Here is a 27,639-nt window from a genome sequence, read left to right as displayed (position 1 = left end):
TGTTAGTTCTGTAATACAAGCATTTTATAAATTAGTGTCCACTAGTCTATAGGATGCATTAATCAGTTGATCAGGTGAGTATTCAATACACAAACATCGTGTAATTTTCATAAGGTTGGGTTCAGCAAGTATTACGTACAGTTCATACTGAGTCTCCGACATGTACAGTTATTTCGTTGAGCATTGACACTTGTGAAATGTTTGAAACTTCTTTGTGTTGGTGTAGTGTATTGACCCGTGTTACAATATACAGATGCTTAAACATTCACAAAATGGTAGATTATCAAACTCAACTGTGTGCTAACAAATGTGAAGAAGAATGAAAAACAAATTGCGCAGTGTGATGTAGATTATCACCAGACTCAATAACTATAGAAAGAAGATTGGAGCAGAGATTCAATGAGGCAGAGCAATCCGAAAAAGGTCAATAAGTTGCAAACTCTCTGACTGCAAGAACAGTAATTGCATCAGCAACACAATGGTGAATATACCCATTAAGAGTAAGTCAAGTGAAAATAAGTATTCATTTTTTACTTTATCAGATATTATAAAAGGTAATCATAACAGTATTGTACACACAAAGCATACACATTACACAACTGCCTTTTACTAACAAATATAAATGTGTTGTTGGATTTCATGAACTTTTTTCTTATTAACACAGTTTTTGCTATTTATTCTTGTGCAAGCTCAGTTTGAGAGGTAAGTTATGTTAATAAGGCAATGAGACCTGAATATATACCCAAAAGACCACTAAATTCATTGTTCTATGCAACAAAACATGCACATTTGTGACAGGAGGTTATATTTTCACATGAACTAGTATTTCTTCACTTTGTTTTTTCACATGCACTAGTAATTCTTCACTGCCTTTTCTTGTCATTTCGTGCTTTTACCCCCAACTCTCTCTTCCTTGGGAGTAAATTAGCATATTGTGTAATCCATATGCAGTGGATGTACTGTGTCAATGGCAGGCTAATATACGAGTACTATGTCCTTTTTTGCACTGGGCTAGTACAGAGTCCAGTCACATTAATGTGACCACTGCCTATTTTTGCTGTCAACCTGCAATAACCACTCACACGCGGAAGTTGGCAACACTAGCAGTAGAGGGTATATAAAAAGTGTTGGGAGATGGAAAACAGTGCAGTCGTTGTTGTAATCCAAAATGGAGTGACTTATCTGACGTTCAAAAGACCATGATCACTGGCTTTTAGGCCAAGGGTGGAAGCATTCGTAAACTTAAAGTATGCTGTGCATGGCAAAATGGCGCTACCTAAAATCAGTGCTGAGGTAACTATGATGCACCATGGGCTATAGATGACAGGGGTGAATGACAGTTGCAAAGATGTGTAAGGGCAAACAGACATGAAATTATTGAGCAACTGACCACCCAGATGAACCAAGGGGCTATGAACAGTGTCTCCTCAATGACTGTTCACTGAATGTTGTTGTGTATGGTGCTCTCCAGCTGGTGCCTGGTTCACAGATGCATGTTGACTGCTGTTCACGGCGACAAAGGCTGGAATTTGCAGCAACTGGACATATAGTAAGAGGCAACAAGGTGAATCACGCTTTATGCTCTGTCAGACAAATGGATATAGGTGGAATGGCACCAAAGAACTGAAAGCAAACATTTTACACCAAAAGTCAGAACGGTCGATACCGGAGGAGGAAGATTTACGGTCTGCGGAATGTTTTCATCATTCTGGAAGGCACAGTGGATCAAAACAAGTAGGCATCTATCCTTGGGGACCTATATTCTATTTGTTTTTCCTTGGCACAACGGTATTACCACCATGACAGTGGAATGTGCTACACAGCTCACAGTGTACTTGCATGGTTTGAAGAGCACTCGTATGAGTTTACTGTACTACCCTGTCACCAAACTCCCTAGATTTAAACCCAATGGTGAATCTGTGGGACCATCTCATTGGGGCTGTTCGCACCACAGATCCTCAACCGAGAAACCCAGCACAGTTGGCCACGGCACTGGAGTGAGTATGGCTCCGTATTCCTATCAGTACCTCACTGACTCTATTCCTGTTCATTTCACAGTGGTATGAACTGCAGAAGGTGGTTATTCATGTTCCTGAAAGGTGGTCACATAAATATAATGGGACAATGTAAGTGAATATTATAGTTAATGACTAATGGAGCAATGTGCAATAACACTCTATTATAATGAAAGCATCTACTTACCGTTTTTCTTATGTGACAGGTTAACAAGCATGGAGCTCATTTCCACCTCACTAAGCTCAACAAAGTTTCGTCAGGTGACTGATATTCTAGCAAGTCAAAAATCCTGTCCGAGGGACACCACCTTGACGAAGCACTGTCCGTGTGGGTGGAGAGGCTTGTGTATCTGCGCGAAGCTGAGTGCTATGCCGAAGGCAGAGGACCTACTGCTGGAATGGCCTCAGCAGATGGATCAGACTATGAATGTCCCACAACATCTCATCTTCCCTATCCACGCCTAGTCCTACCCAATTTCCTGACCCAACCCAAGGTGTGATGTGATCTGCGCCGATGGGGTGTGTGGAACGTGGGAAGATGTTGCAAATGGAGCCTCAGGGATACCGGGTGAACTCCTTGAATAAGTAGCCCTACATCGCGCAGGGTATTCGTGGTGTGGACCTTGTACACTCCTGGAAATTGAAATAAGAACACCATGAATTCATTGTCCCAGGAAGGGGAAACTTTATTGACACATTCCTGGGGTCAGATACATCACATGATCACACTGACAGAACCACAGGCACATAGACACAGGCAACAGAGCATGCACAATGTCGCCACTAGTACAGTGTATATCCACCTTTCGCAGCAATGTAGGCTGCTATTCTCCCATGGAGACGATCGTAGAGATGCTGGATGTAGTCCTGTGGAATGGCTTGCCATGCCATTTCCACCTGGTGCCTCGGTTGGACCAGCGTTCGTGCTGGACGTGCAGACCGCGTGAGATGACGGTTCATCCAGTCCCAAACATGCTCAATGGGGGACAGATCCGGAGATCTTGCTGGCCAGGATAGTTGACTTAAACCTTCTAGAGCACGTTGGGTGGCACGGGATACATGCGGACGTGCATTGTCCTGTTGGAACAGCAAGTTCCCTTGCCGGTCTAGGAATGGTAGAACGATGGGTTCGATGACGGTTTGGATGTACCGTGCACTATTCAGTGTCTCCTCGACAATCACCAGAGGTGTACGGCCAGTGTAGGAGATCGCTCCCCACACAATGATGGCCCTGTGTGCCTCGGTCGTATGCAGTCCTGATTGTGGCGCTCACCTGCACGGCGCCAAACACGCATACGACCATCATTGGCACCAAGGCAGAAGCGACTCTCATCGCTGCAGACGACACGTCTCCATTCATCCCTCCATTCACGCCTGTCGCGACACCACTGGAGGCGGGCTGCACGATGTTGGGGCGTGAGCGGAAGATGGCCTAACGGTGTGCGGGACCGTAGCCCAGCTTCATGGAGACGGTTGCGAATGGTCCTCGCCAATACCCCAGCAGCAACAGTGTCCCTAATTTGCTGGGAAGTGGCGGTGCGGTCCCCTACAGCACTGCGTAGGATCCTACGGTCTTGGCGTGCATCCGTGTGTCGCTGCGGTCCGGTCCCAGGTCGACGGGCACGTGCACCTTCCGCCGACCACTGGCGACAACATCGATGTACCGTGGAGACCTCACGCCCCACGTGTTGAGCAATTCGGCGGTACGTCCACCCGGCCTCCCGCATGCCCACTATACGGCCTCGCTCAAAGTCCGTCAACTGCACATACGGTTCACATCCACGCTGTTGCGGCATGCTACCAGTGTTAAAGACTGCGATGGAGCTCCGTATGCCACGGCAAACTGGCTGACACTGACGGTGGCGGTGCACAAATGTTGCGCAGCTAGCGCCATTCGACGGCCAACACCGCGGTTCCTGGTGTGTCCGCTGTGCCATGCGTGTGATCATTGCTTGTACAGCCCTCTCGCAGTGTCCGGAGCAAGTATGGTGGGTCTGGCACACTGGTGTCAATGTGTTCTTTTTTCCATTTCCAGGAGTGTAGATCCCCTAATCTCATGGGACCAATATGGACACAATTAAAGACAACATAGGAAGACAAACTGAGGGGCAAACTGAGACCTCAGATATCCAAACATTGAGGTCAGTATCGATGTAAGGCCCTCCCACTACAAAATCAGGGTTTAGACCTGAGCCAGAAGTTGGAATTGTAACCGAGAAGCTAGACCATATTAAGATCAAAGGCTTGTCTGGAGCCCCGAGGAGCAAACTACTCAGGGAACATGGGAAAAAGGAAGGGAAAGAATGGCTTCCTAAAGAAGAGTGGAGGGAATTAAAGGGACTTGAACCTAGGACCCTCAGGAAAAAACTGTCTCAGGTTGAAGGGGATAAGCAGACCCCCACTACGTCAAAGACAGGTGGCAAATGGATAAGGGAGGAATCAAAGATTCCCCTCCTCCCTGGATAAACGAGTCCAGAAAAAACTGAGGCAAGAAATAGGAAAACAAACCTATAGTACGGTTTTTAGGATGGCAGTTATCCCCGAAGGCTGTCCACTGGTGGCCATCACCTCACAGCAGGAGAAATTGGTACAGATGGTCCTGTTTTAAAAGACTGGGGGGGGGGGGGGGGGGGGACACTAGCCCAGGGCCCAACTTCAGGAGGGTCTACCCAGATCATGGTGAACTCATTTTTGTCTGTGAGGGGGTGCACAGGGTGGAATGGCTCAAGGACAAGGTGCCCACGATATCTCCGTGGGAAGATGCAAAGCTGCCAGTTAAGATGGCAGCAGAGCTTCTTAAGCCCACAAAGATATAGATATGGGTACCAAAGATCCTTAAGGAAGTCTCTCCTAAGACACTGTTCGGGAAAATAGGGGCCCAGGACCCAAAAGTCTCGACAGAAGATTGGAGAGTGATCGACGAGAAGGTTGCACCAGAAGGGCAAACCCTGGTAGTGGAGGTTGGTGAGAAGTGCTGAAGGCAATGCGGTAGCAGGACCTGAAATTGTTCTTAGGGTTCTCGCAGGATTCTCAAAGACCTCAAAGATGGCAGCAAGATGGAGACTGGAGGTGCTGCAGATTAATCTGCAGCACAGTAAAGGGGCCTCTGCTGCACTGAGTCGCTGCCTGTGGAGGCAGAAAGAGGACGTGGCCCTTACACAAAAACCCTATTTATATACTGTATTTACTCAAATCTACGACACACTCGAATCTAAGCGGCACCTGAAAAATGAGACTCAGAAGCAAGGAAAAAAATATTTCCCGAATCTAAGCTGCACCTGAAATTTGAGACTCAAAATTCAAGGGGAGAGAAAAGTTTTAGGCCGCACCTCCAAATCGAAAAAAAGTTGGTCCATTGTAATATGAAACACAATTTAGGTCGAATGAATGACGATACAGCTACAGTAGTTTGGTTTGAGTCGTAAGCTTAGCAGTTAAGCTTTACCAGGTAGCCATTGCTATGCGTCAGGCACTCTGTCCACATTTATACGGGTACCCTTCCTTTTTCAAGTGCTTCATCTGGTTTGAATTGATTGCTTATTTTTCTTTGATCTGATAAGTGCCGTTCTCTTTGTTATAAGTGTTATGTCACTCTAAGCTAAAAATGCATTATTGTACTCTGTCACGCATTGTTTGTTGCATTTTGATAATGAGTGTTTACGACCTGTCGCCACTCGCAGTATGTCTTGCTTTTGTGCGCGCTACAGCCGCTTCCAAAAAGAGCAAGTGAGAGAGAGAGAGAGAGAGAGAGAGAGAGAGAGAGAGAGAGAGAATCGTCTCATTAGCAAAACAATGGCAAGAGACTGCTATTTGTTGTTACTTACACTGCTGCTTTCTTTGAAAATAATCAACAAGAACCAAATAATAGACTGCGTGTGATAGAAGATGTTGTGAAGGAGAGTTTAGCAAAAATTTTTCTTTGCTTGAAAATCTTTGCAGACGCCTCTTTAGTATATTACATTCTGCAAAGAAATTAGAATCATATTAGATTTAAAAATCTATTCAGTTGTCGTGCTTCATTTCTGACCGTATCACTATTCGGCGTAAGAATAATACGAATATAAACATGGCATGATATGTATATTCTTCCATGTTTGCTGCTGTCTCACTCTAGTTTCGTAGTTTATTAGGCAGACAGGATTTAAATGATAGCAGCAAACACGAAAGAATACATGGCAAAATGTTTATATTCGTATTATTCTTATGGTGAAGAGAATACTGCATGTGATTCACAATTCATAAAAGTTCCTATTAGCAACCATCTCTTGTCACATGTAGGAAAAAATTTAGAACGTAGAGTTGGCCATATTGACAAACATCCCAAACAGTCTTGCCAGTCAGATTTTCGCAGCACGATGAAAGGTGGCTACATTCAAAGATGAATAATACAGAATTTGTATTTACTTTGTTGGATAATGTATGAAAATGCAGTGGTCGAAACTCGGGGCGGAGAAAAAATCTCGTCTTCCACCTTAATTTATTTACTGACACAGAGGTTTTGGCGCCAGTATTTATCTTTGTGCCTGCAAAGTATGCCTCTGTAGCACTATATATATTCGATGGCAGAAGTTAATTGTGGCGGCACCTACCAACATTTTACAGAACTTCCGCTTACTTTGCACTCGATTCTAAGCCACAGGCGCTTTTTTTGATTACAAAAGCCGGAAAAAAAAGTGTGGCTTAGTTTCTAGTAAATACGGTAAAGGGAGTGTATCGGGCCTCGGTGGCACTGGAGGTAAGCTGATTTATGTTAGAAATCTAAAAAACTCCAGGACATGCATCTATATAAGAAGTGGAATTTCTTTCATGCAAATGATAGATTTCTGCTCTAGGGGATTATTGATCATTAAAATGCAGCAATGTGAGGAAGACATCACAAGGGAAATTGTTTTGACCTCAACATACCTTCCTTATGGAAACAGCTCTCCTCCTCCCTTGGAGGTGAGGAGAACGGTAGAGACTTGCCATCGGCAAGGTGACCAACTGCTGGTGGGATGTGACGCCAATACCCACAACTTAGTGTGGGGCAGCAAGGACACCACCAGCAGAGGTGAGTACCTCCTTGAATTCCTTTTAGCTAACAACTTAGAGGTCCTAATTAGGGGCAATGAACCTACAGTCAGGAATAGCAGACGGGAAGAAGTAACTGACATAACCAATAGTTACATGATAATGGGCAGCTATGTCAAACATGTGGTGTTGGAGCCATCCTCATCGGGTCACATGTACATTAAATTTGAGGTTAAAATGTGAATCAGACAAACCATGACCTACAGGAATCCCAGGAAAACAGACTGGGAGACATATAGAAGGGGTCTAGATTTAGGTTTATCGGAAATTAAAACCTCGATGAAGAATCCAGTAGAATTGGAGGAAGTAGCAGATGCTCTTACCTCTGCCATATCAGGACAACTGCACAATCACCAAGAAGTGCACAAATAGGAGTGTGTGTTGGTGGAATAACAACTTAGAAATGCAAAGAAAACAGGTACGGAGACTGTTTAATATTGCGAGACGTAAAGGACAATGGGCTAAATATCGTAAGGCCCTTGTCAACTACAATCTTGCAATCAGACAAGCAAAGGAGGCATCCTGGAAGGCATTCTGTGAGGAAGTGGAGAGCATGGCTGCACAAGCCAGACTGCACATGATTCTCACAAGAGTACCAACCAATCCAGCAGATACACTGAGGAAGGAGGATGGGGAATATACAAAGACAGCACATGAGAGACTGGAACTGCTCCTCAAAACTCACATTCCTCATTATTCTCTGCCCAACAACACGGGCAGGAATGTGATCCTGGAGAGACAATGGTTCTTAGGCACTTGAAGAGAGGACTGGGAATCATCCAAGGAGTGTGCGAACTTTAATAAAATCGAATGGGTGGTGGGAACATTCCAACCATTCAAGTCACCTGGCCCAGATGTAATATTTCCAGCTCTCCTACAACAGGCAGGATAGAAGCTCATAAGAATCCTATGCAGGCTATTCAGGGTTAGTCTAGCAGTAGGAATCATTCCCTATGATTGGAGGGCAGTGAAGGTTGTCTTCATTCCAAAGCCAGGGGAACTGATCATACCAAGGTTAAGGATATGAGACCAATCAGTCAGTCTTCCGTCATTCTCAAAACATTGGAAAAACTGGTTAATGTATATGTTAGGGAGAGGAGGCTAAGTATGGCTCCTCTACATTCAAACCAGCAGGCATATCAGCCAGGTAAATCATGCGAGTCAGCTCTCCACCAGCTCATTGGGAAGGTGGAGAAAGCACTTCACTTCCAAAAATTGCCCTCTGCATCTTCCTAGATGTCGAGGGGGCCTTCAGTAACACAACCTTCGATTCCATGATAGAGGCAGCAGAGGTGCATGACCTGGGGACCACTGTATGCACGTGGACCAGGGCCATGCTCAGTGGAAGGAAGGTAGAGGCTACCAAGATGAATGAAAAGATGGTAATAAACACCACTAGAGGCTCCCCACAAGGAGGAGGTTTTGTTCCCTCTATTGTGGAATCTAGTGGTGAACGAACTCATCATGGAATTCAGACAATGCTTCTGCCAAGGATACGCAGATGACCTTGTCATAGTAATACTTGGCAAATTTAGTGACACAGTTAGAAATATGGCACAAGGAACCTTGGACATTGTGCAAAAAAGGTACATTAAACAGGATCTGACGGTCAATCCTATTTACAAAGAGACATATTCAACACTCAAGTTGAAATGTAAAGCACTTTGATGAAACTCTACCTGTGAAGGAGATAGTGAAATATCCAGGGGTAACCTTAGATGAGAAGCAAACATAGACCCCTCACATTAAGAGTATCAGCTTCAAGGCAAAAAGTACTCTAGTGAGAACTAGAAAGGCTTGTGGCAAAAACTGGGGCCTGAGCCCCAGGGGTATGCATTGAATATACACCACAGTGGTCAGACATAGGATTTCCTATGGAACTGTAGTGTGATGGAAGAAGGTAGAACTGCAGGTTGCAGCTAAGGAGCTTGCAAAGGTGCAGAGATTGGTCTGCTTAGCCATTGTTGTTGTTGTTGTTGTGGCCTTCAGTCCAGAGACTGGTTTGATGCAGCTCTCCATGCCACTCTATCCTGTGCAAGCTTCTTCATCTCCCAGTACCTACTGCAACCTACATCCTTCTGAATCTGTTTAGAGTATTCATCTCTTGGTCTCCCTCTACGATTTTTACCCTCCACGATGCCCTCCAATACTAAATAGGTGATACCTTGATGCCTCAGAATATGTCCTACCAAGTGATCCCTTCTCCTAGTCAAGTTGTGACACAAATTTCTCTTCTCCGCAATTCTATTCAATACCTCTTCAATAGTTATGTGATCTACCCATCCAATATTCAGCATTCTTCTGTAGCACCACATTTCAAAAGCTTCTACTCTCTTCTAGTCTAAACTATTCACCATCCACATTTCACTTTCATACATGGCTTCACTCCATACAAATACTTTCGGAAACGACTTCCTGACACTTAAATCTATGCTTGACTTTAACAAATTTCTCTTTTTCAGAAACGCTTTCCTTGCCATTGTCAGTCTACATTTTATATCCTCTCTACTTTGACCATCATTAGTTATTTTGCTCCCTAAATAGCAAAACCCATATACTACTCTAAGCGTCACATTTCCTGATTTAATTCCCACAGCATTACCCAATTTAATTCGACTACATTCCATTATCCTTTATTTGCTTTTGTTGCTGTTCATCTTATATCCTCCTTTCAAGACATTGTCTATTCCGTTCAGCTGTTCTTCAAGGTCCTTTGCTGTCTCTGACTGAATTACAATGTCATTGGCGAACCTTAAAGTTTTTATTTCTTCTCCATGGATTTTAATTCTTACTCCAAATTTTTCTTTTGTTTCCTTTACTGCTTGCTCATTATACACATTTAATGACATTGGGGACAGGCTACAACCCTGTCTCACTCCCTTCCCAACCACTGCCTCCCTTTCATGCCACTCAACTCCTATAGTTGCCATCTGGTTTTTGTACAAATTGTAAATAGCTTTTTACTCCTTGTATTTTACCTCTGCCACCTTAAGAATTTGAAAGAAAACATTCCAGTCAACATTGTCAAAATCTTTTTCTAGGTCTACAAACGCTAGAAACGTAGGTTAACTTTTCATTAATCTAGTTTCTAAGATAAGTTGTTAGGTCAGTATTGCCTCACGTGTTCCAACATTTCTATGGAATCCAAATTGATCTCCCCGAGGTTGGCTTCCACCAGTTTTTCCATTCACCTGTAAAGAATTAGTGTTAGTATTTTGCAGCTGTGGCTTATTAAACTGATAGTTCGGTAATTTTCACATGTGTCACCACCTGGTTTCTTTGGGATTGGAATTATTATATTCTTCTTGAGGTCTGATGGTATTTCGCCTGTCTCATACATCTTACTCAGCAGATGGTAGAGTTCTGTCAGGGCTGGCTCTCCAAAGGCTATCAGTAGTTCTAATTGAATGTTGTCTATTCCCAGGGCCTTGTTTCGACTTAGGTCTTTCAGTGCTCTGTCAAACTCTTCACGCAGTATCATATCTCCCATTTCATCTGGATCTACATCCTCGTGCATGTCCATAATATTGTCCTCAACAACATTGCCCTTGTATAGACCCTCTATAAACTCCTTCCAGCTTTCTGTTTTCCCTTCTTTGCTTAGAACTGGGTTTCCATCTGAGCACTTGGTATTCATGCAAATGGTTCTCTTTTCTCCAACGGTCTCTTTAATTTTCCTGTATCTATCTTCCCCCTAGTGATATACACATCTACATCCTTATATTTGTCCTCTAGCCATCCCTGCTCAGCCATTTTGCACTTCCTGTCGATCTCATTTTTGTGACGTTTGTATTCCTTTTTGCCTTCTTCATTTACTGCATTTTTGTATTTCCTCCTTTCACCAATTAAATTCAATATCTCTTCTGTTACCCAAGGATTTCTATTAGCCCTCATCTTTTTACCTACTTGATCCTCTGCTGCCTTCACTATTTCATCTCTCAAAGCTACCATTCTTCTTCTACTGTATTTCTTTCCCCCATTCTTGTCAATCGTTCCCTAATGCTCTCCTTGACACTCTCTACAACCTCTTGTTCTGTCAGTTTATCCAGGTCCCATCTCCTTAAATTCCCACCTTTTTGGAGTTTCTTGAGTTTTAATCTACAGTTCGTAACCAATATAGTGTGGTCAGAATCCACATCTGGCCCTGGAAATGTCTTACAATTTAAAACCTGGTTCCTAAATCTCTGTCTTACCATTACATAATCTATCTGAAACCTTCAAGTATCTCGTTGCTTCTTCCACGTATACATCCTTTTTTTCATGATTCTTGAACCAAGTGTCAGCTATGATTAAGTTATGCTCTGTGCAAAATTCCACAAGGTGGCTTCCTCTTTCATTTCTTACACCCATTCCATATTCACCTACTACGTTTCCTGCTCTTCCTTTCCCTACTATCGAATTCCAGTCACCCATGACTATTAAATTTTCGTTGCCCTTCACTGCCTGAATAATTTCTTTTATCTCATCATACATTTCATCAATCTCTTCGTCATCTGCGGAGTTATTTGGCATTATAAACTTGTACTACTATGGTAAGCGTGGGCTTCCTGTCTATCTTGACCACAATATTGTGTTCACTATGCTGTTTGTAGTAGCTTACTCGCATTCCTATTGTTTTATTCATTATTAAACCTACTCCTGCATTACCCCTATTTGATTTTGTATTTATAACCCTGTATTCACCCGGTCAGAAGTCTTGTTCCTCCTGCCACTGAATTTCACTAATTCTCACTATATCTAACTTTAACACAAATTTTCCCTTTTTAAACTTTCTAACCTACCTATCCGATTAAGGGATCTGACATTCCACACTCCAAACCATAGAACACCAGTTTTCTTTCTCCTGATAACAATGTCCTCCTTAGTAGTCCCCGCCCAGAGATCCGAATGTGGGACTATTTTACCTCCGGAATATTCTACCCAAGAGGACGCCATCATCATTTAACCATACAGTAAAGCTGCATAGCTGCATGCCCTCAGGAAAAATTATGGCTGTACTTTCCCCTTGATTTCAGCCGTAACAGGCAGAGTTAACAGCACACCAACTGCTGGATTGGAAGCCATGCTGGACATGCCTCCACTACAGCTTTGGGTCAAGATGGAGGCAGCAGGTGGGGCACACAGACTTAAAACTGACAAAAACTGGGTCTCATCCAGATATCCAGAATCACACACTAACATAGTGAGTGAGGTAAATATAGGAATGCCTGGGTAAATGCCTACCGACTATACAATAATAACTCCCAACTGCTTCGAAAAGCCTTACAATATAGTAATTGTAAGCAGGGAGCAGTGGGAAAAAACAGTCCAACACTCTAAGGGGGACATCGTTTAGTTCACTGCTGGGTACAAAATAGACCAAGCTGTTGGAGCAGCCAAGACTGGAGGGCATTATCTCTCCAGGAAAACTGGCCTCTGTATTCCAAGTTAAAATTACTGCAATCAGGGCATGTGTGGAGGAGAATATGTATAGGCGCTACAAGGGCCGTAGCATCCACATCTATTCAGACAGCCAGGCACCCCTGAAATCATTGGCAGCTCCTGAAACAAGATCTAAAATTGTAGCAGAATGCCACATGGTTCTGGTGGATCTAGGGGGAAGCAATAGGGAAAACCTAGTGTGGGTCCCTGGCCACTCAGGGATCTGTGACAATGAACCAGCCAACAGATTGGCTAGGATGGGGGCAACAACTCCATTTATTGGACCGGAACCTGTCCTGAAAATCACCAAGGCTATGATCAAATTAAAATTGCAGAATTGGCTTAGGAAACAGCATGTAGGATATTGGACCAAGGTCCATAAACAAAACATGGTAAGGTAATGATGCCCTAGATATGTTTTAAAAGAAGCTCTGTAATCTTGGGATTGAACAGGAAAGAGATCAAACTCATGACAGGACCGATGACAGGCCATGGGAATTTTAAAGAACACCTACACACAATGGGTATAACGGAAGAGAACCCTAAATGCAGGATCTGTGATGAGGGTGACGAAACTGCATCACACCTAATCTTTGAATGCATGGCACTGGAGAGTACAAGATACAGAATCTTTGGGACAACTAGACCTGAACAAATTGTGTCCAACAAAAAACTGGTAAAGGGCACTATTTAATGACTTTGGTTGGCTTTACTAGACATACAGGGAGCAATACTGCACAATAAATGTAGTTTCCGTGTGGGCAGTGGCGGGTTATACATACGCTGTTTTAGCTTCCCTGTTAAAATCAAATCAAATCAACTCAAAAATAATCTGAACAACTAATTGAAAAGTGGCCTTGACTGAAAACTTTTGCAAATTTTACACAAGTCATTAACATTCAATAATGTGGCTTCAATTCACTCATCCTATCAGTCACAAAATAAGAAATATTTTACCATTATTTATTTTTTAACATTCTATCAACTGAAGTCATTTATGACAGGCACCATTTCAATTTAGTCCAAGACCAAGAAGGAAAAACTGTATTTGCCTTCCCCATGATGATGAATTCTGGCAACCACCTCTTGCAAAAAACATTTAAAACACTTTACAGACATTGTCTTGAGATTTATAAACATTCACATGAAAAAGACTGCTTGACTTAATAGTGTTTTAGTTCTATAATACACCTTTTTCTTTTGTGGAATCTGGTATGATATTCAAGAGCTACTCTGAAGATATTTTGAAGATGTTTACTTGTGCTGCAGTTTTAAAGTGTGACATTTAAATGAAAATAAATAAATCAACCAATCAATCAAATTCTTTGAATATAGCATATTATGGGTTTACCTGAAAGAATAGCATGATCCATCAGAAAGAGTACATTCTCTGCTGATATACGAATCTGCTCTTTCAAATTAAACATCGTAACATCTCTGCACTCAATTATGTAGTTATTTAGCTCTACTAATTCTGCTGTTGTCTTAGGCATTTCTCGGACTCTATCAGACATCTCATCAAAAACAGCACATATTCTGAAACAACAAATTTCTGTTAAACACATTCAAACGGCACAAGATTTTTTAACAAAGTATTAAGAAAATGTTCCACAACCACTACACCAGTATTCATATTATGAACAGCTCTTTTACATTTATTCAAACAATTTAAAATGGCCAAAGATATAATTAAAATTCTAATTTTCACTATAGTTATGTAGTTTCAAAAATCAAGTCTCATACATTGTATCTACTGAATAGCTGACAATTTTTGTGAATTATTATTAACAAGTCAATACAACTCCAAAGCAATTGATGAAAGTAAACTGATTTGTTTCCACAGGCATTCTTCAGTACTAAATAGATGAACAGTACAGATTAAGAGAAACAGCTGTCATCTGGACATCTGTCATTTGGTTCTCATAAACCATGCCAAAAGAGTTAGCAGTCTCCCAAAGAAAATATTCACCTGCTTCCTTGAATTATAATTACTGTTCTGTGTAGACAACACTGACACAAGTAAGTACTTATTCAATATCATACCAGTAACATACAGGTGAGCATAAATCACTGAAAAATTCCACACTATCTAACAATACATTATATCAACCACTTTGTCTATTACAAGAGCAAAACAAATCTTTGTTCGATAGAAGGGTAGCCACAAAGAGAAACAATACAGCTGAAGTCAATAACTTAACTTGTTTAAAAATCAGAACCAAATACACACGCTTGAATCAGTTGTTTCCTGTGCCTGTATCCCCAAAGGCAGCTCGAATTGTGCAGCCCTCTGATCCAAGTGTATCAACTTTGGGTATCATTCTTAACACCTCTCTTCTCCATCTTATGTGAAAGCAATCATATCCATTACATACAATTGTATAATGACCAGATTCAATTATTAAAACAGAAAGTTCAGGATTGAATAACAATGACACTGTTTACTTACTTATATAGCATCCAAATAATAAAATACGTAAAAATAAGTCAATCACAGTATATTATTTGTGCTGAGAGGTGCCAACAGGAACTGAACAAGTGGAGCACATGAGATGAACATGGGGAAAGTGAGGGGAAGGCAGGGCTGAAATAGCAGAAGTGTGTATGGGAATACAATGCCAGGCAAAAGTCATCCTGGCCTAATGTTTCGCTTATATCTATGTAAGTTTCATCTGCTCCATCCAAAGCATTCAACCTCAAATAGTGCCTCTATTGTTTCATAAAAACACGGGTGAACTGCCGGATATCAGTAACGTCCTGGCATGATATTTCAGTGCAGAGTGTTCTGGCCTTCTTCAGGTGACTGCCACTGTAGTAGTACTGGCAAGTACGAGCTGAGCTCCACTATTTAAAGCTGTACTGAGGTGACATTGCGTATGCGCTGCTCAGCGTGTGCGTTCATAACGGCCCATGCACTGCGCCTCACGCTCTCCACTGTGAAAGCCTGGCGTATCAGTATCAGGTCGATTTCCATCTTTATGCAGATAGCTGGGTTGACTACGAAGTTTCTCTATAACAGGATTCCAAGGAGGGTTTAGCTGATAACCGTTATCTCGATTGATGAGAGTCTCGTTGTCAGACAATCTTATTTCCACAGATTCATTGATAATCGAGGTCCAAAAGTTTGATGTATGGGCAAATTTTTTGTCGTTGTAATTCATGGAATGGTCTGTGGAAATACAATGTTCGGCGATTGAGGACTTGGTGGGTTGGAGAAGGCGAGTATGTCGTTGGTGTTCCACAATGCGTTCCTGAACAGTTCGTGTTGTTCGCCCTATATATGATTTTCTGCATTCACACGGAATTTTGTAAACACCTGGTTTACGTAGGCCCAGGTCATCTTTAACAGATGCCACCAGTGATAAATTTTGGAAGGAGGGCAAAAGATGACTCTCACTTGATACATTCTCAATATTCTGCCTATCTGTGAAGAAATATTCCCAATAAATAGTAGATAAACAGTCGACCTGAAAACCTCTTCCTCTTCCTTGTTCTGTCATTTGTAGGACTTCATCACTCTGTTCTCTTGCCTAGGTGAAAAGTCATTCTTCAGAAATACTTTTTGCAGGTGTTCCAATTCCTTTAGAAGACTGTCGGCGTCAGAGATAGTATTGGCACGGTGGATCAAGGTTTTGAGAACGCCCATTGTTTGTGCTGGACGGTGGCAACTAGTAGCTTGTAGATACAGGTCTGTATGAGTGGGCTTTCTGTACACCGAGTGACCAAATGTGCCATGACTCTTCCGTCGCACCAAGACGTCTAAAAATCACAAACAACCATCTTTCTCTATCTCCATGGTAAACTTTATGTTTTCATGTATGGTGTTCATGTCAGTTTAAAAGTGGCAGATTTGAGTGCTCTCTCCTCAAAATCCTCCATAAAAAGATTGGCCACCAGGGGAGACAAAGAACTTCCCATGGAGACACCGTCAGATTGTTCGTAAAATTTGAAGTTCGAAGAAGCTGTACGCTGTCTTGAGGCAGATGAAGCGGAGGAACTTTGTCAAGAGTCTTGTCGTGTATTGACCAGGGGTGCACCAATGAAGAATATCTCGCCCATGGAGAGGATAGTCCTCCATAACTTACGAGCAGATGTGGATACAGTAGCCTTAAAATCTCGACAAAATCTGACAGTGTCACCATGGGGAAACCTTTGTCTCCCCTGGTGGGCAATCTTTTTATGGAGGATTTTGGGGAGAGAGCACTCGATTCTGCCACTTTTTACGTCACATGAACTCTATACATGACAACATAAAGTTTACCATGGAGATAGAGAAAGATGGTTGTCTGCCATTTTTAGACGTCTTGGTGCACGGAAGAGTCATGGCACACTTGGTCACTCGGTGTACAGGAAGCCCACTCATACAGACCTGTATCTACAAGCTACTAGTTGCCACCATCCAGCACAAACAATGGGCATTCTCAAAACCTTGATCCACTGTGCTGAAACTATCTCTGACACTGACAGTCTTCAAGCGGAACTGGAAAACCTGCAAAAAGTATTTTTCAAGAATGGCTTTTCACCTAGAGCAAGGGAACAGAGTGATGAAGACCTGCAAACGATGGAACAAGGAAGAGGAAGTGGCCATGTTCCAAAATTTCATCACTGGTGGGATCCATTAAAGATGACCTGGGCCTGTGTAAACCAGGTGTTTACAGAATTCTGTGTGAATGCAGCAAATCATATATAGGGCAAACAACACGAACTGTGCAGGAACGCACTGTGGAACACCAACAACATACTCGCCTTCTCCAACCCACCAAGTCCGCAATCGCCGAACACTGTATTTCCACAGACCATTCCATGAATTACAACGACACAAGCACACTGGACTCGCATTCTGGAGGATGACGGTTCAATCCTGCGTCCAGCCATACTGATTTAGGTTTTCTGTGATTTCCCTAAATCGCTCCAGGCAAACGCCGCGATGGTTCCTTTGAAAGGGCACAGCCGACTTCCTTCCCCGCCCTTCCCTTATCCGATGAGACCGATGACCTCGCTGTTTGGTCTCTTCCCCCAAAACATTCCAATCCACAAAATCGACACAAAAACTTTGGCTCATACATCAAACTTTTTGAGCTCGATTATCAATGAATCTGTGGAAATAAGATTGTCTGACAATGAGACTCTCATCAATCGAGATAACGGTTATCAGCTAAACCATGCTTGAAATCCTGTTATAGAGAAACTTCGTACTCGACGTAGTTATCTGCATTACGATGGAAACCGACCTGATACTGATACGCCAGGCATTCACAGTGGAGGGTGCAAGACGCAGCGCATGGAGCCATTATGAGCGTGCACGCTGAGCAGCGCATGCGCAATGTCACCTCAGTACGACTTTAAATAGCGGAGCTCAGCGCGTACTCGCCAGTACTACTACAGTGGCACTCACCTGAAGATGGCCAGAAGACTCTGCGCCAAAATATCGTGGCAGGATGTTACTGATATCCGGCAGTTCTCCTGTGTTTTTATGGAACAATCAATACGCCGGGAAAGCTTTAAACATCACATCAAGCAACTCTGTGCAGAGGAAGTAATGGAATGTATTCGAAGATTTGACAAGTTACGTCAAAGAAGAGCCAGGCTGTTGAGCTCATTGATATTCTTATTAAGTTGCAGAGACAAAAAATAAATACCACTGCTGCAAACAACATCAAAGGTAAAGCAAGCATGGCTTTGGTGAGAGAAAGGATTCGTTTTACTCCAAAGGTCCCGAGTGTGAGTCTCGGTCGGGCACACAGTTTTAATCTGCCAGGAAGTTTCATATCAGCGCACACTCTGCTGCAGAGTGAAAATCTCATTCTGGAAACATCCCCCAGGCTGTGGCTAAGCCATGTCTCTGCAATATCCTTTCTTTCAGGAGTGCTAGTTCTGCATGGTTCGCAGAAGAGCTTCTGTAAAGTTTGGAAGGTAGGAGACGGATACTGGCAGAAGTAAAGCTGTGAGTACCGGACGTGAGTCGTGCTTCGGTAGCTCAGTTGGTAGAGCACTTGCCCGCGAAAGGCAAAGGTCCCGAGTTCGAGTCTCGGTCGGGCACACAGTTTTAATCTGCCAGGAAGTTTCATTACAGCGTTGTTTGAACACACTCTCTCCTCTACATATTTCATATTTAACAACGAATTTTACGAACAATCTGACGGTGTCACCATGGGAAGTCCTTTGTCTCCCCTGGTGGCCAATCTTTTTATGGAGGATTTTGAGGAGAGAGCACTCGAATCTGCCACTTTTAGAACTGACAGTATTTTGGCGGTACGTTGACGAGACTTTTATAGTGTGACCTCATGGTCTGGACCGTCTCCAATGATTTTCACATCACATGAATGCCATACATGAAAACATAAAGTTTACCATGGAGATAGAGAAAGATGGTTGTTTGCGATTTTGAGACGTCTTAGTGCGACGGAAGAGTCATGGCACACTTGGTCACTCGGTGTACAGAAAGCCCACTCATACAGACCTGTACCTACAAGCTACTAGTTGCCACCATCCAGCACAAACAATGGGCGTTCTCAAAACCTTGATCCACCATGCCAATACTATCTCTGACGCCGACAGTCTTCAAAAGGAACTGGAACACCTGCAAAAAGTATTTTCGAAAAATGGCTTTTCACCTAGGCAAGAGAACGGAGTGATGAAGACCTACAAATGACAGAACAAGGAAGAGGAAGAGGTCTTCAGATTGAATGTTTATCTACCATTTGTTTGGAATATTCCTACACAGATAGGACGAATATTGAGAAAGTATCAAGTGAGAGTCATCTTTTGTCCTCCTTCCAAAATTTCATCACTGGTGGGATCTGTTAAAGATGACCTAGACCTGCATAAACCAGGTGTTTACAAAATTACGTGTGAATGCGGCAAATCATATATAGGGCAAACAACACGAACTGTGCAGGAACGCATTGTGGAACACCAACGACATACTCACCTTCTCCAACCCACCAAGCCCGCAATCGCCGAACACTGTATTTCCACAGACCATTCCATGAATTACGACGACACAAAAATTTTGGCCCATACATCAAACTTTTGGAGCTCGATTATCAATGAATCTGTGGTAATAAGATTGTCTGACAACGAGACTCTCATCAATCCAGATAACGGTTATCAGCTAAACTCTCCTAAGAATCCTGTTATAGAGAAACTTCATAGTCGACGTAGTTATCTGCACAATGAGGGAAATCGACCTGATACTGATACGCCAGGCTTTCACAGTGGAGGGCGTGAGGTGTAGCGCACGGGCCGTTATAAACACACACGCTGAACAGCGCATACGCAATGTCACCTCAGTACGGCTTTAAATAGCAAAGCTCAGCACGTACTCGCCAGTACTACTACAGCTACTACAGTGGCACTCACCTGAAGATGGCCAGAAGACTCTGTGCTGAAATATCGTGGCATGACGTTACTGATATCCGGCAGTTCTCCCGTGTTTTTATGGAAGAATCAGTACGCCGGGAAAGCTTTAAACATCACAGTGCCTCTATTATTTAAAAATGTGGAAGATGGGCAATACCTCATTTATATGTTTCAATAATAAAAAATTTTAATCAAATCTGATTATACTTCGCTCTCTCTTTCTTTAGTGTGTCAGATCCAGAATTTGAGCATGTGAAGAAATGAACTTACAACAAGTGTACAGGGTGTGGTGTTTAAATCTGATAAATGGGACATTTAAAAAAACTAGTGTATTAAATCCAAATACAGATGAAAAACCTTTTACATATAAGTAATGGTATCTTCCAACAGTAGCATTATTCAATGTAACCCCATTCAGCCACAATGACAAGTCTCCAGTCGTGTCCTGAAGTGATTGCATGCATTCTTCAAATCAGCACTGCTCATATTTGTGTATGCTACTTCGACAATAGTGTGTCGAGATGTGACATTTGGGTGCCTCGTGTTGTTCGTAATGCTTTCAACTATGCTCAAAATATATCAGTTGAGAGAGTTCAAATCCAGGATATTCAGGGGCCATGACACCTTTGACCAGAACATGTCAACATTAATCAAGTTTTGGACTAAATGGCTTGTATGAGCCAGTGCACTATCCTGTTTGTGACTAAGCAAGCTGGGATAATTTTAATTCCCCTCTTGTTTTGCCATCTGCCTCTTTAATTTTTTTTAACTAATCACCATTAAAATATGTGAGTATAATCTGTATTTTCATAATAGAGAAAGGCTGACCCTCAATTTTAAAGAATATAACACTAAATCTAATTTTGTGCTTATTTTTATGTATGTGATTGATTTTCTAATTTATTTTGGCTAATCCTTTTTAGTATCTTTTGTTATAGGGTGAAATCAGTAACTGTTTTGTAACTTAAACTCTATTGTTGACGTATAAACAAATATAAATTCTGTGTTAATTATAAACATTTGAAAGACAAAGTATTGGTAATCTTAAAGTATTTATTTTGCTCTATTCGAAAACATGTTAGCAAAGCCAGCTCTTCATTAATTCCAAAGTAATTAACAGTTTTGTCAAATGTATTGTCTACATAACAATGTATGTTAATTTCATCATTTAAACAAATAATTTGGCCTAAATCTTGTAGTAGAAGAAACTGTTAAAAAGACAGAATTTTTCAAGGTATTCAGTTAATTTAATGAGTTAAGTTTTAATTGTAATTTCTGTAAATTTAACTTTAAATAATGTATTGTTTCAGGGCCTATTATTGTGATGATATATAAGGGCCCAATTTTTGGTCACGAGACAGTCAGCCCACAGCAGAGTTTCAGACGAGAAACCTGTGTTGGTTAGATCAACAACAATGCTTCAATGTAACTGTGGAATAAGTGTTAAACAATTAGGCTATGTGTAAAAACAATGAGAGTATCTGCTCCATATGTACCTTTCTATTCTCCAAGAACTGTGAACTTCGTATTTACATTTTTACTGCTCGTAGATGTTCGACAGTAAACTATTGTAGCAGTATGTGGATGTTCACCCGCAAACTATTAATCAGACATATCAAAAGTTAAACAACAGTGCACTGGTGCAATAACTGTGTGTGGAGGGGGGGGGGGGGGCAGTGAAATTGAAGTACTGTGCACCTGTCGGCTACATTATTTGTAGTAGTCAATGTCGGAATTACACACCCCATTTTTCAGCCAATATGTCGGCACTGAGGAGAACAAACGAAATAAATAAAGCAGGCAGAACCACTACATGTGGTACCTCAGGTGAGGACTATTGTATGTGGTCACAATAAAGCAGAACTCATGAACATTGACAGTGAAGTGTGAACTCGAGTGGAATGGAATGATGTAAGTGTGACTGGTGCATATGAATCTGACATGAATGTAACACTGAATGATGGGGACGAAAATCCTATTGTAGATGAAATGATACAAGCATCATCTATGGTGAGGCGAGTGAAGTAGATGAAAACAATACTGAAGTGGGTGAGATCATTAAGGTTAAGGAGGAGGAACCTAGAAGCAAAAGTCAGCAAGAGCAAAAGTTTATGGCAGACGGAAATATGGAAGTGGTGTTAAGGCAAATGATGAGTAGTTTGAATGACAAAAAGAAAATGTCATTTGTGAGAGGTTTCGTGAAAGGGAATGCTTATGGATGGGCAGCTCAGGTAGCTGATAGTTGTACTTCATGGCAAAACTTTGAGAAAACATTTTTAGGATGATATTGGTCCAAAGATAAGAAGCAGAGAATTATGAGTGAATTTTGGGGAGGAGAGAGATTTGACTCTAGGAAGGGTACTGTGAAAGTTTTCAGTCAGTTTTGGATAAACAAACTGAAATATTTGAACAAAGAGCTAGGTAGTGAATCAATAATTATGGGTTTAGAAACTAAGTTGCCTCAGAGAGTTAGAGAAATGCTTGTACCTGCCCCTTGGTGTAATATTAGTGATTTCTTGAATTATGTTGATAAAGTGGAGAGGGAGAAGCCCTCAGGGGAAGATCATAGGAGGACTTTTGACGACAATAATCAATCAGGGAGAGAATTTCAGGTAAATAGGATGAACAGGACTACTTATAGTAGAAATTCAAGGAATCGTTGGGTGGCGGATAGCCAGAATGGGCATGGAAATGGTAGGAGAAATTCAAGTAAAAGAAATTGAGGAGATGACTTTAATTGTCGATCAAACCATTTAAACCAGATAATGGTCCAGTTTTTGCTTGCATTCAAGCACATAGTGACGAAGAGCCACTTGTATATAAATGTGCTGTAATCAATGGTAATGTAAATGATAGCAGTAAGACGAGTGTAATTTCTAATTCTAGTGAGATGCTGAATGATAGCGTGGGTAGCAATGTTTATCCCATAAAAGGTGAGAAGTAACTTATTATAATAAAGTCATGAAACAGACTATGTTGATGGTGCTCGGGATGTCCAAAGCGTCAAAATGGATTTATATTTTTAGGAGAACATAAGGAATTCAGGTGTTTTGCTTTGTGGTCTAATACTGGAGACATGGATCAACTTATTAGCCAAGTATTTGAGGACAGTGAAAGTGTGAGTGGGTCTGTTTCTGATAATAGTTGTAATGATGATAGCAGTAACGAATCCATAGTGATGAAGATGAGTTATTTGAATTTATGATTGATAATGATGGCCATGTGGTAAGTAAAGAAAGAATAAAAGAGGATTGTGTTAGGCCTAATGAAGAGTTATAGTTTGAGAGTGGTAATGAGGAAGAGGACCATGCTTTCTGTCATTTGACTGTGTCTGATAATCAATTTTATAAGAAGAATGATAGTTTATCCAGGGAAAGGATTAATGAGGATTTGTCATATGAAGAGGGTCAGATGGTAAGTAAAAAGGAAGTGTGGCACCCTGCAATAACACCAAGTGTACAAGGTATACATATTAAGTGTTTACTGGACAGTGGTAGTGATTTGAAAGGTATTTCATAGGCATTTTTTTAATCTATTAGGAACACAGAGTAATGCATGTTTCTGGAATAAAAATTGAAGTGCTACTGCCAGCTATCAAAGACTGTCAAACAAGATGGACTATTAACTGTGGAACTCGCAGGACAGTTGATGGAGTGCAATTTGTTGGCGATTCAAAATCTCAGCATTGATGTAATATTTGGGACTAATTTCTTGTGCATTTAGCAAACAGGGGGTTCAACACTGTGTCGAATTCATTATGTGGCAAAAATGTAGCCCAGCTGTCTGTCTCATTTTTTGTGTTTCCTGAGACAGTCAACCTCTTCTCCTAACCTATCTATAGTTTATAAGGGAATCACAAACATTCTATCTTCGACTTTCACGTAATTTGGTACAGTAGGATTCTTCAGTATAGAAATATTTTAGAAAAAGTTTCTCCAGTGATTCTATGCGTGTGCATTTGTATATATTACGTTATGTTAGTGATAAGTACGGGAATAAGAGGATGGAAGAAAATAAAGTTGTACCATAGTTAAAGAATATATCTCCGTCAAGAAGGTATGTTAAACAGAAAATGAAAGTTGTCAGCATATGTGGAGGATAATTAACTTCTGAAGCAATCAGCTCATGTGTGAAATTAACATAATGTGGTGCAGCAGCAAAGGCGAATGCATTAAAAACCATCTTAAACACAAGATCTTAATATTAATTGTGTTATAATAGAAGTGTTTGTGTTCAGTGCAATCAGTATATGGAGATAACTATTAACCTATAGAATTATGTCATGGTACAGCCTTGTTTAACATTAAGAATTACAACTTTAAACATAGTTGCCTGGAGTAATGTTTGTGGAATGTATCAGCAAGACTTGTATGGATATAGCCCTTCAGGCTAGAATACAGTGAAATAATATTTTGTCTAAGTGATGATTTTGTCTGATTGGTAATGAGAGTTAAGTTTGCCTTAGCATAAGGATCTGTTACTGTGGAGTGTTTTTCAGCAGAGTCAATTTTGCATTAGATAAGCCGAGCAGGTGTTTGTTTATTAGTTAATGAAGCAATAATGGAATAATAAAATAATAAATAATGTTAGGGTCTTAATGGTTAGGGAGCCTGTCTGTGCAGTAGGGATATTTTTTCAGAATGCACTCCACTAGCTAACGAGGTAAAAAGGTAAGTGAAATAATGGAGGTGACAGACATAATTAATGAAAAAGGTAACTATATACAAACAAATGTGGTGTAACTAAAATGATGATCTAATTGAGAAGTAGGCAACATTGGATATTGTGTATGTTGTCCAATTCATTCATGACACTGTAGCTGGGCATGAGAGTTTAACAGAAAGAGCAACATTTACAAGTCATATAATGCTGCATCATTGGATAAATAGGTTATCTGAAAACTTATATTTGTGTTCTGAGGAACTATGAGCTTAAAGTGGTAATATAGTAAAAAAGAACAATAAGTTTGCTGGTTGACTGATAATAGTAATTAATTTATGTGATGGTGACTCTATTCTTTTTTTCATAAAGTAATGATTAGTAAATCTATACTACTACACATCTTGAGTTTTTACTAGAGGTAATGTACATATTTTAGGTGATATTTTGCAAGTGGGAAAGAAAAAAAAGTCCTCCAAGTTTAACCAGTTTAAGACAGTTATGACTTACAAGTAATGTTTTTTGATTTACGAGTAATGTTTTGTAGTGTAATATGCACTTGATTTAAACTTTTTTCCAGTCCACAGCTTTTGTACTATAGTCAAATTTAGTGCTCATTATTGTAATGTTATGAAAGCTATGTATTTATTTATGCCATTAGTGTTAAACATATTCTTTTAGTTAGAATAAAAAGTAAGTGCACTAAAGTACAGTATTTTGCCTCATTTTTTCATGTACTGTGGTGGAGCAGAGCCACCTCCTAGGCAGCTGATCATAGTGCATTTCCTTGCAAACAGCCCCTTGGACCTGTTGAAGGCGTGAACAGCTTGCTGAGAAAGTGTGTAAAAGCTCATTAAAAGTGTGAAAGTGCTTATGAAATATACTAAACATTAAGCAATTGAAATTTTTTGTCTAAACATGAACTGCAATGCACAGTGTAATTTAGCTTCTTTGTTACCTGTTGTTGTTGTTGTTGTCTTCAGTCCTGGGACTGGTTTGATGCAGCTCTCCATACTACTCTGTCCTGCACAAGCTTCTTCATCTCCCAGTACCTACTGCAACCTACATCCTTCTAAATCTGCTTAGTGTATTCATCTCTTGGTCTCCCTCTACGATTTTTACCCTCCAAGCTACCCTCCAATGCTAAATTTGAGATTCCTTGATGCCTCAGGACATGTCCTACCAACCGATCCCTTCTTCTAGTCAAGTTGTGCCACAAACTTCTCCCCAATCCTATTCAATACTTCCTCATTAGTTATGTGATCTACCCATCTAATCTTCAGAATTCTTCTGTAGCACCACATTTTGAAAGCTTCTATTCTCTTCTTGTCCAAACTATTTACCGTCCATGTTTTACTTCCATACATGGCTACTCTCCATACAAATACTTTCAGAAACAACTTCCTGACACTTAAATCTATACTCGATGGTAACAAATTTCTCTTCTTCAGAAACGCTTTCCTTGCCATTGCCAGTCTACATTTTATATCCCCTCTACTTCGACCATCATCAGTTATTTTGCTCCCCAAATAGCAAAACTCCTTTACTACTTTAAGTGTCTCATTTCCTAATCTAATCCCCTCAGCATCACCAGACTTAATTAGACTACATTCCATTATCCTTGTTTTGTTTTTGTTTATGTTCATCTTATATCCTCCTTTCAAGACGCTATCCATTCCCTTCAACTGCTCTTCCAAGCCCTTTGCTGTCTCTGACATAATTACAATATCATCAGCGAACCTCAAAGTTTTTACTTCTTCTCCATGAATTTTAATACCTACTCCAAATTTTTCTTTTGTTTCCTTTACTGCTTGCTCAATATACAGATTGAATAACATCGGGGAGAGGCTACAACCCTATGTCACTCCCTTCCCAACCGCTGCTTCCCTTTCATGCCCCTCGACTCTTATGACTGCCATCTAGTTTCGGTACAAATTGTAAATAGCCTCTCGCTCCCTGTATTTTACCCCTGCCACTTTCAGAATTTGAAAGAGAATATTCCAGTCATCATTGTCAAAAGCTTTCTCCAAGTCTACAAATGCTAGAAATGTAGGTTTGCCTTTTCTCAATCTTTCTTCTAAGATAAGTCGTAAGGTCAGTATTGCCTCACGTGTTCCAACATTTTGACGGAATCCAAACTGATCCTCCCCGAGGTCCGCATCTACCAGTTTTTCCATTCGTCTGTAAAGAATTCGCGTTAGTATTTTGCAGCTGTGACTTATTAAACTGGTAGTTCGGTAATTTTCACATCTGTCAGCACCTGCTTACTTTGGGATTGAAATTATTATATTCTTCTTTAAGTCTGAGGGTATTTCGCCTGCCTCATACATCTTGCTCACCAGCTGGTAGAGTTTTGTCATGACTGGCTCTCCCAAGGCCGTCAGCAGTTCTAATGGAATGTTATCTACTCCCGGGGCCTTGTTAAGACTCAGGTCTCTCAGTGCTCTGGCAAACTCTTCACACAGTATCTTATCTCCCATTTCGTCTTCATCTACATCCTCTTCCATTTCCATAATATTGTCCTCAAGTACAGTGCTCTTGTATAAACACTCTATAAACACTCTATATACTCCTTCCACCTTTCTGCCTTCCCTTCTTTGCTTAGAACTGGGTTGCCATCTGAACTCTTGATATTCATACAAGTGGTTCTCTTCTCTCCAAAGGTCTCTTTAATTTTTCTGTAGGCAGTCTCTATTTTCCCCCCTAGATAAGCTTCTACATCCTTACATTTGTTCTCTAGCCATCCCTGCTTAGCCATTTTGCACTTCCTGTCGATCTCATTTTTGAGATGTTTGTGTTCCTTTTTGCCTGCTTCATTTACTGCATTTTTATATTTTCTCCTTTCATCAATTAAATTCAATATTTCTACTGTTACACAAGGATTTCTAGCAGCACTCATCTTTTTACCTACTTTATCCTCTGCTGCCTTCACTACTTCATCTCTCAGAGCTACCCATTCTTCTTCTAATGTACTTCTTTCCCCCACTACTGTCAATTGTTCCCCTATGCTTTTCCTGAAACTCTGTACAACCTCTGGTTTAGTCAGTTTATCCAGGTCCCATCTCCTTAAATTCCCACCTTTTTGCAGTTTCTTCAGTTTTCATCTACAGGT

At 41.0% G+C, this 27,639-nt stretch overlaps 1 protein-coding gene across 1 annotated transcript in view; it reads right to left on the bottom strand.

The window, feature by feature from the left end:
• The window catches only part of LOC126336262 (dynein axonemal heavy chain 3), a 1,127,841-nt gene that overhangs the window by 952,091 nt on the left and 148,111 nt on the right, over nt 1–27,639 (bottom strand). Inside the window, exon 13 of the mRNA XM_049999758.1 lies at nt 13,858–14,042. Coding sequence (XP_049855715.1) covers nt 13,858–14,042 — 185 coding nt within the window. The remainder of the gene's footprint in view (nt 1–13,857; nt 14,043–27,639) is intronic.

This window comes from Schistocerca gregaria, chromosome 2 (genome assembly GCF_023897955.1).
Source record: "Schistocerca gregaria isolate iqSchGreg1 chromosome 2, iqSchGreg1.2, whole genome shotgun sequence".
In the NCBI taxonomy this organism is placed as follows: domain Eukaryota; kingdom Metazoa; phylum Arthropoda; class Insecta; order Orthoptera; family Acrididae; genus Schistocerca; species Schistocerca gregaria.
Note: the sequence above shows the minus strand (reverse complement) of the source record. Positions and strands in the feature narration are given on the sequence as shown.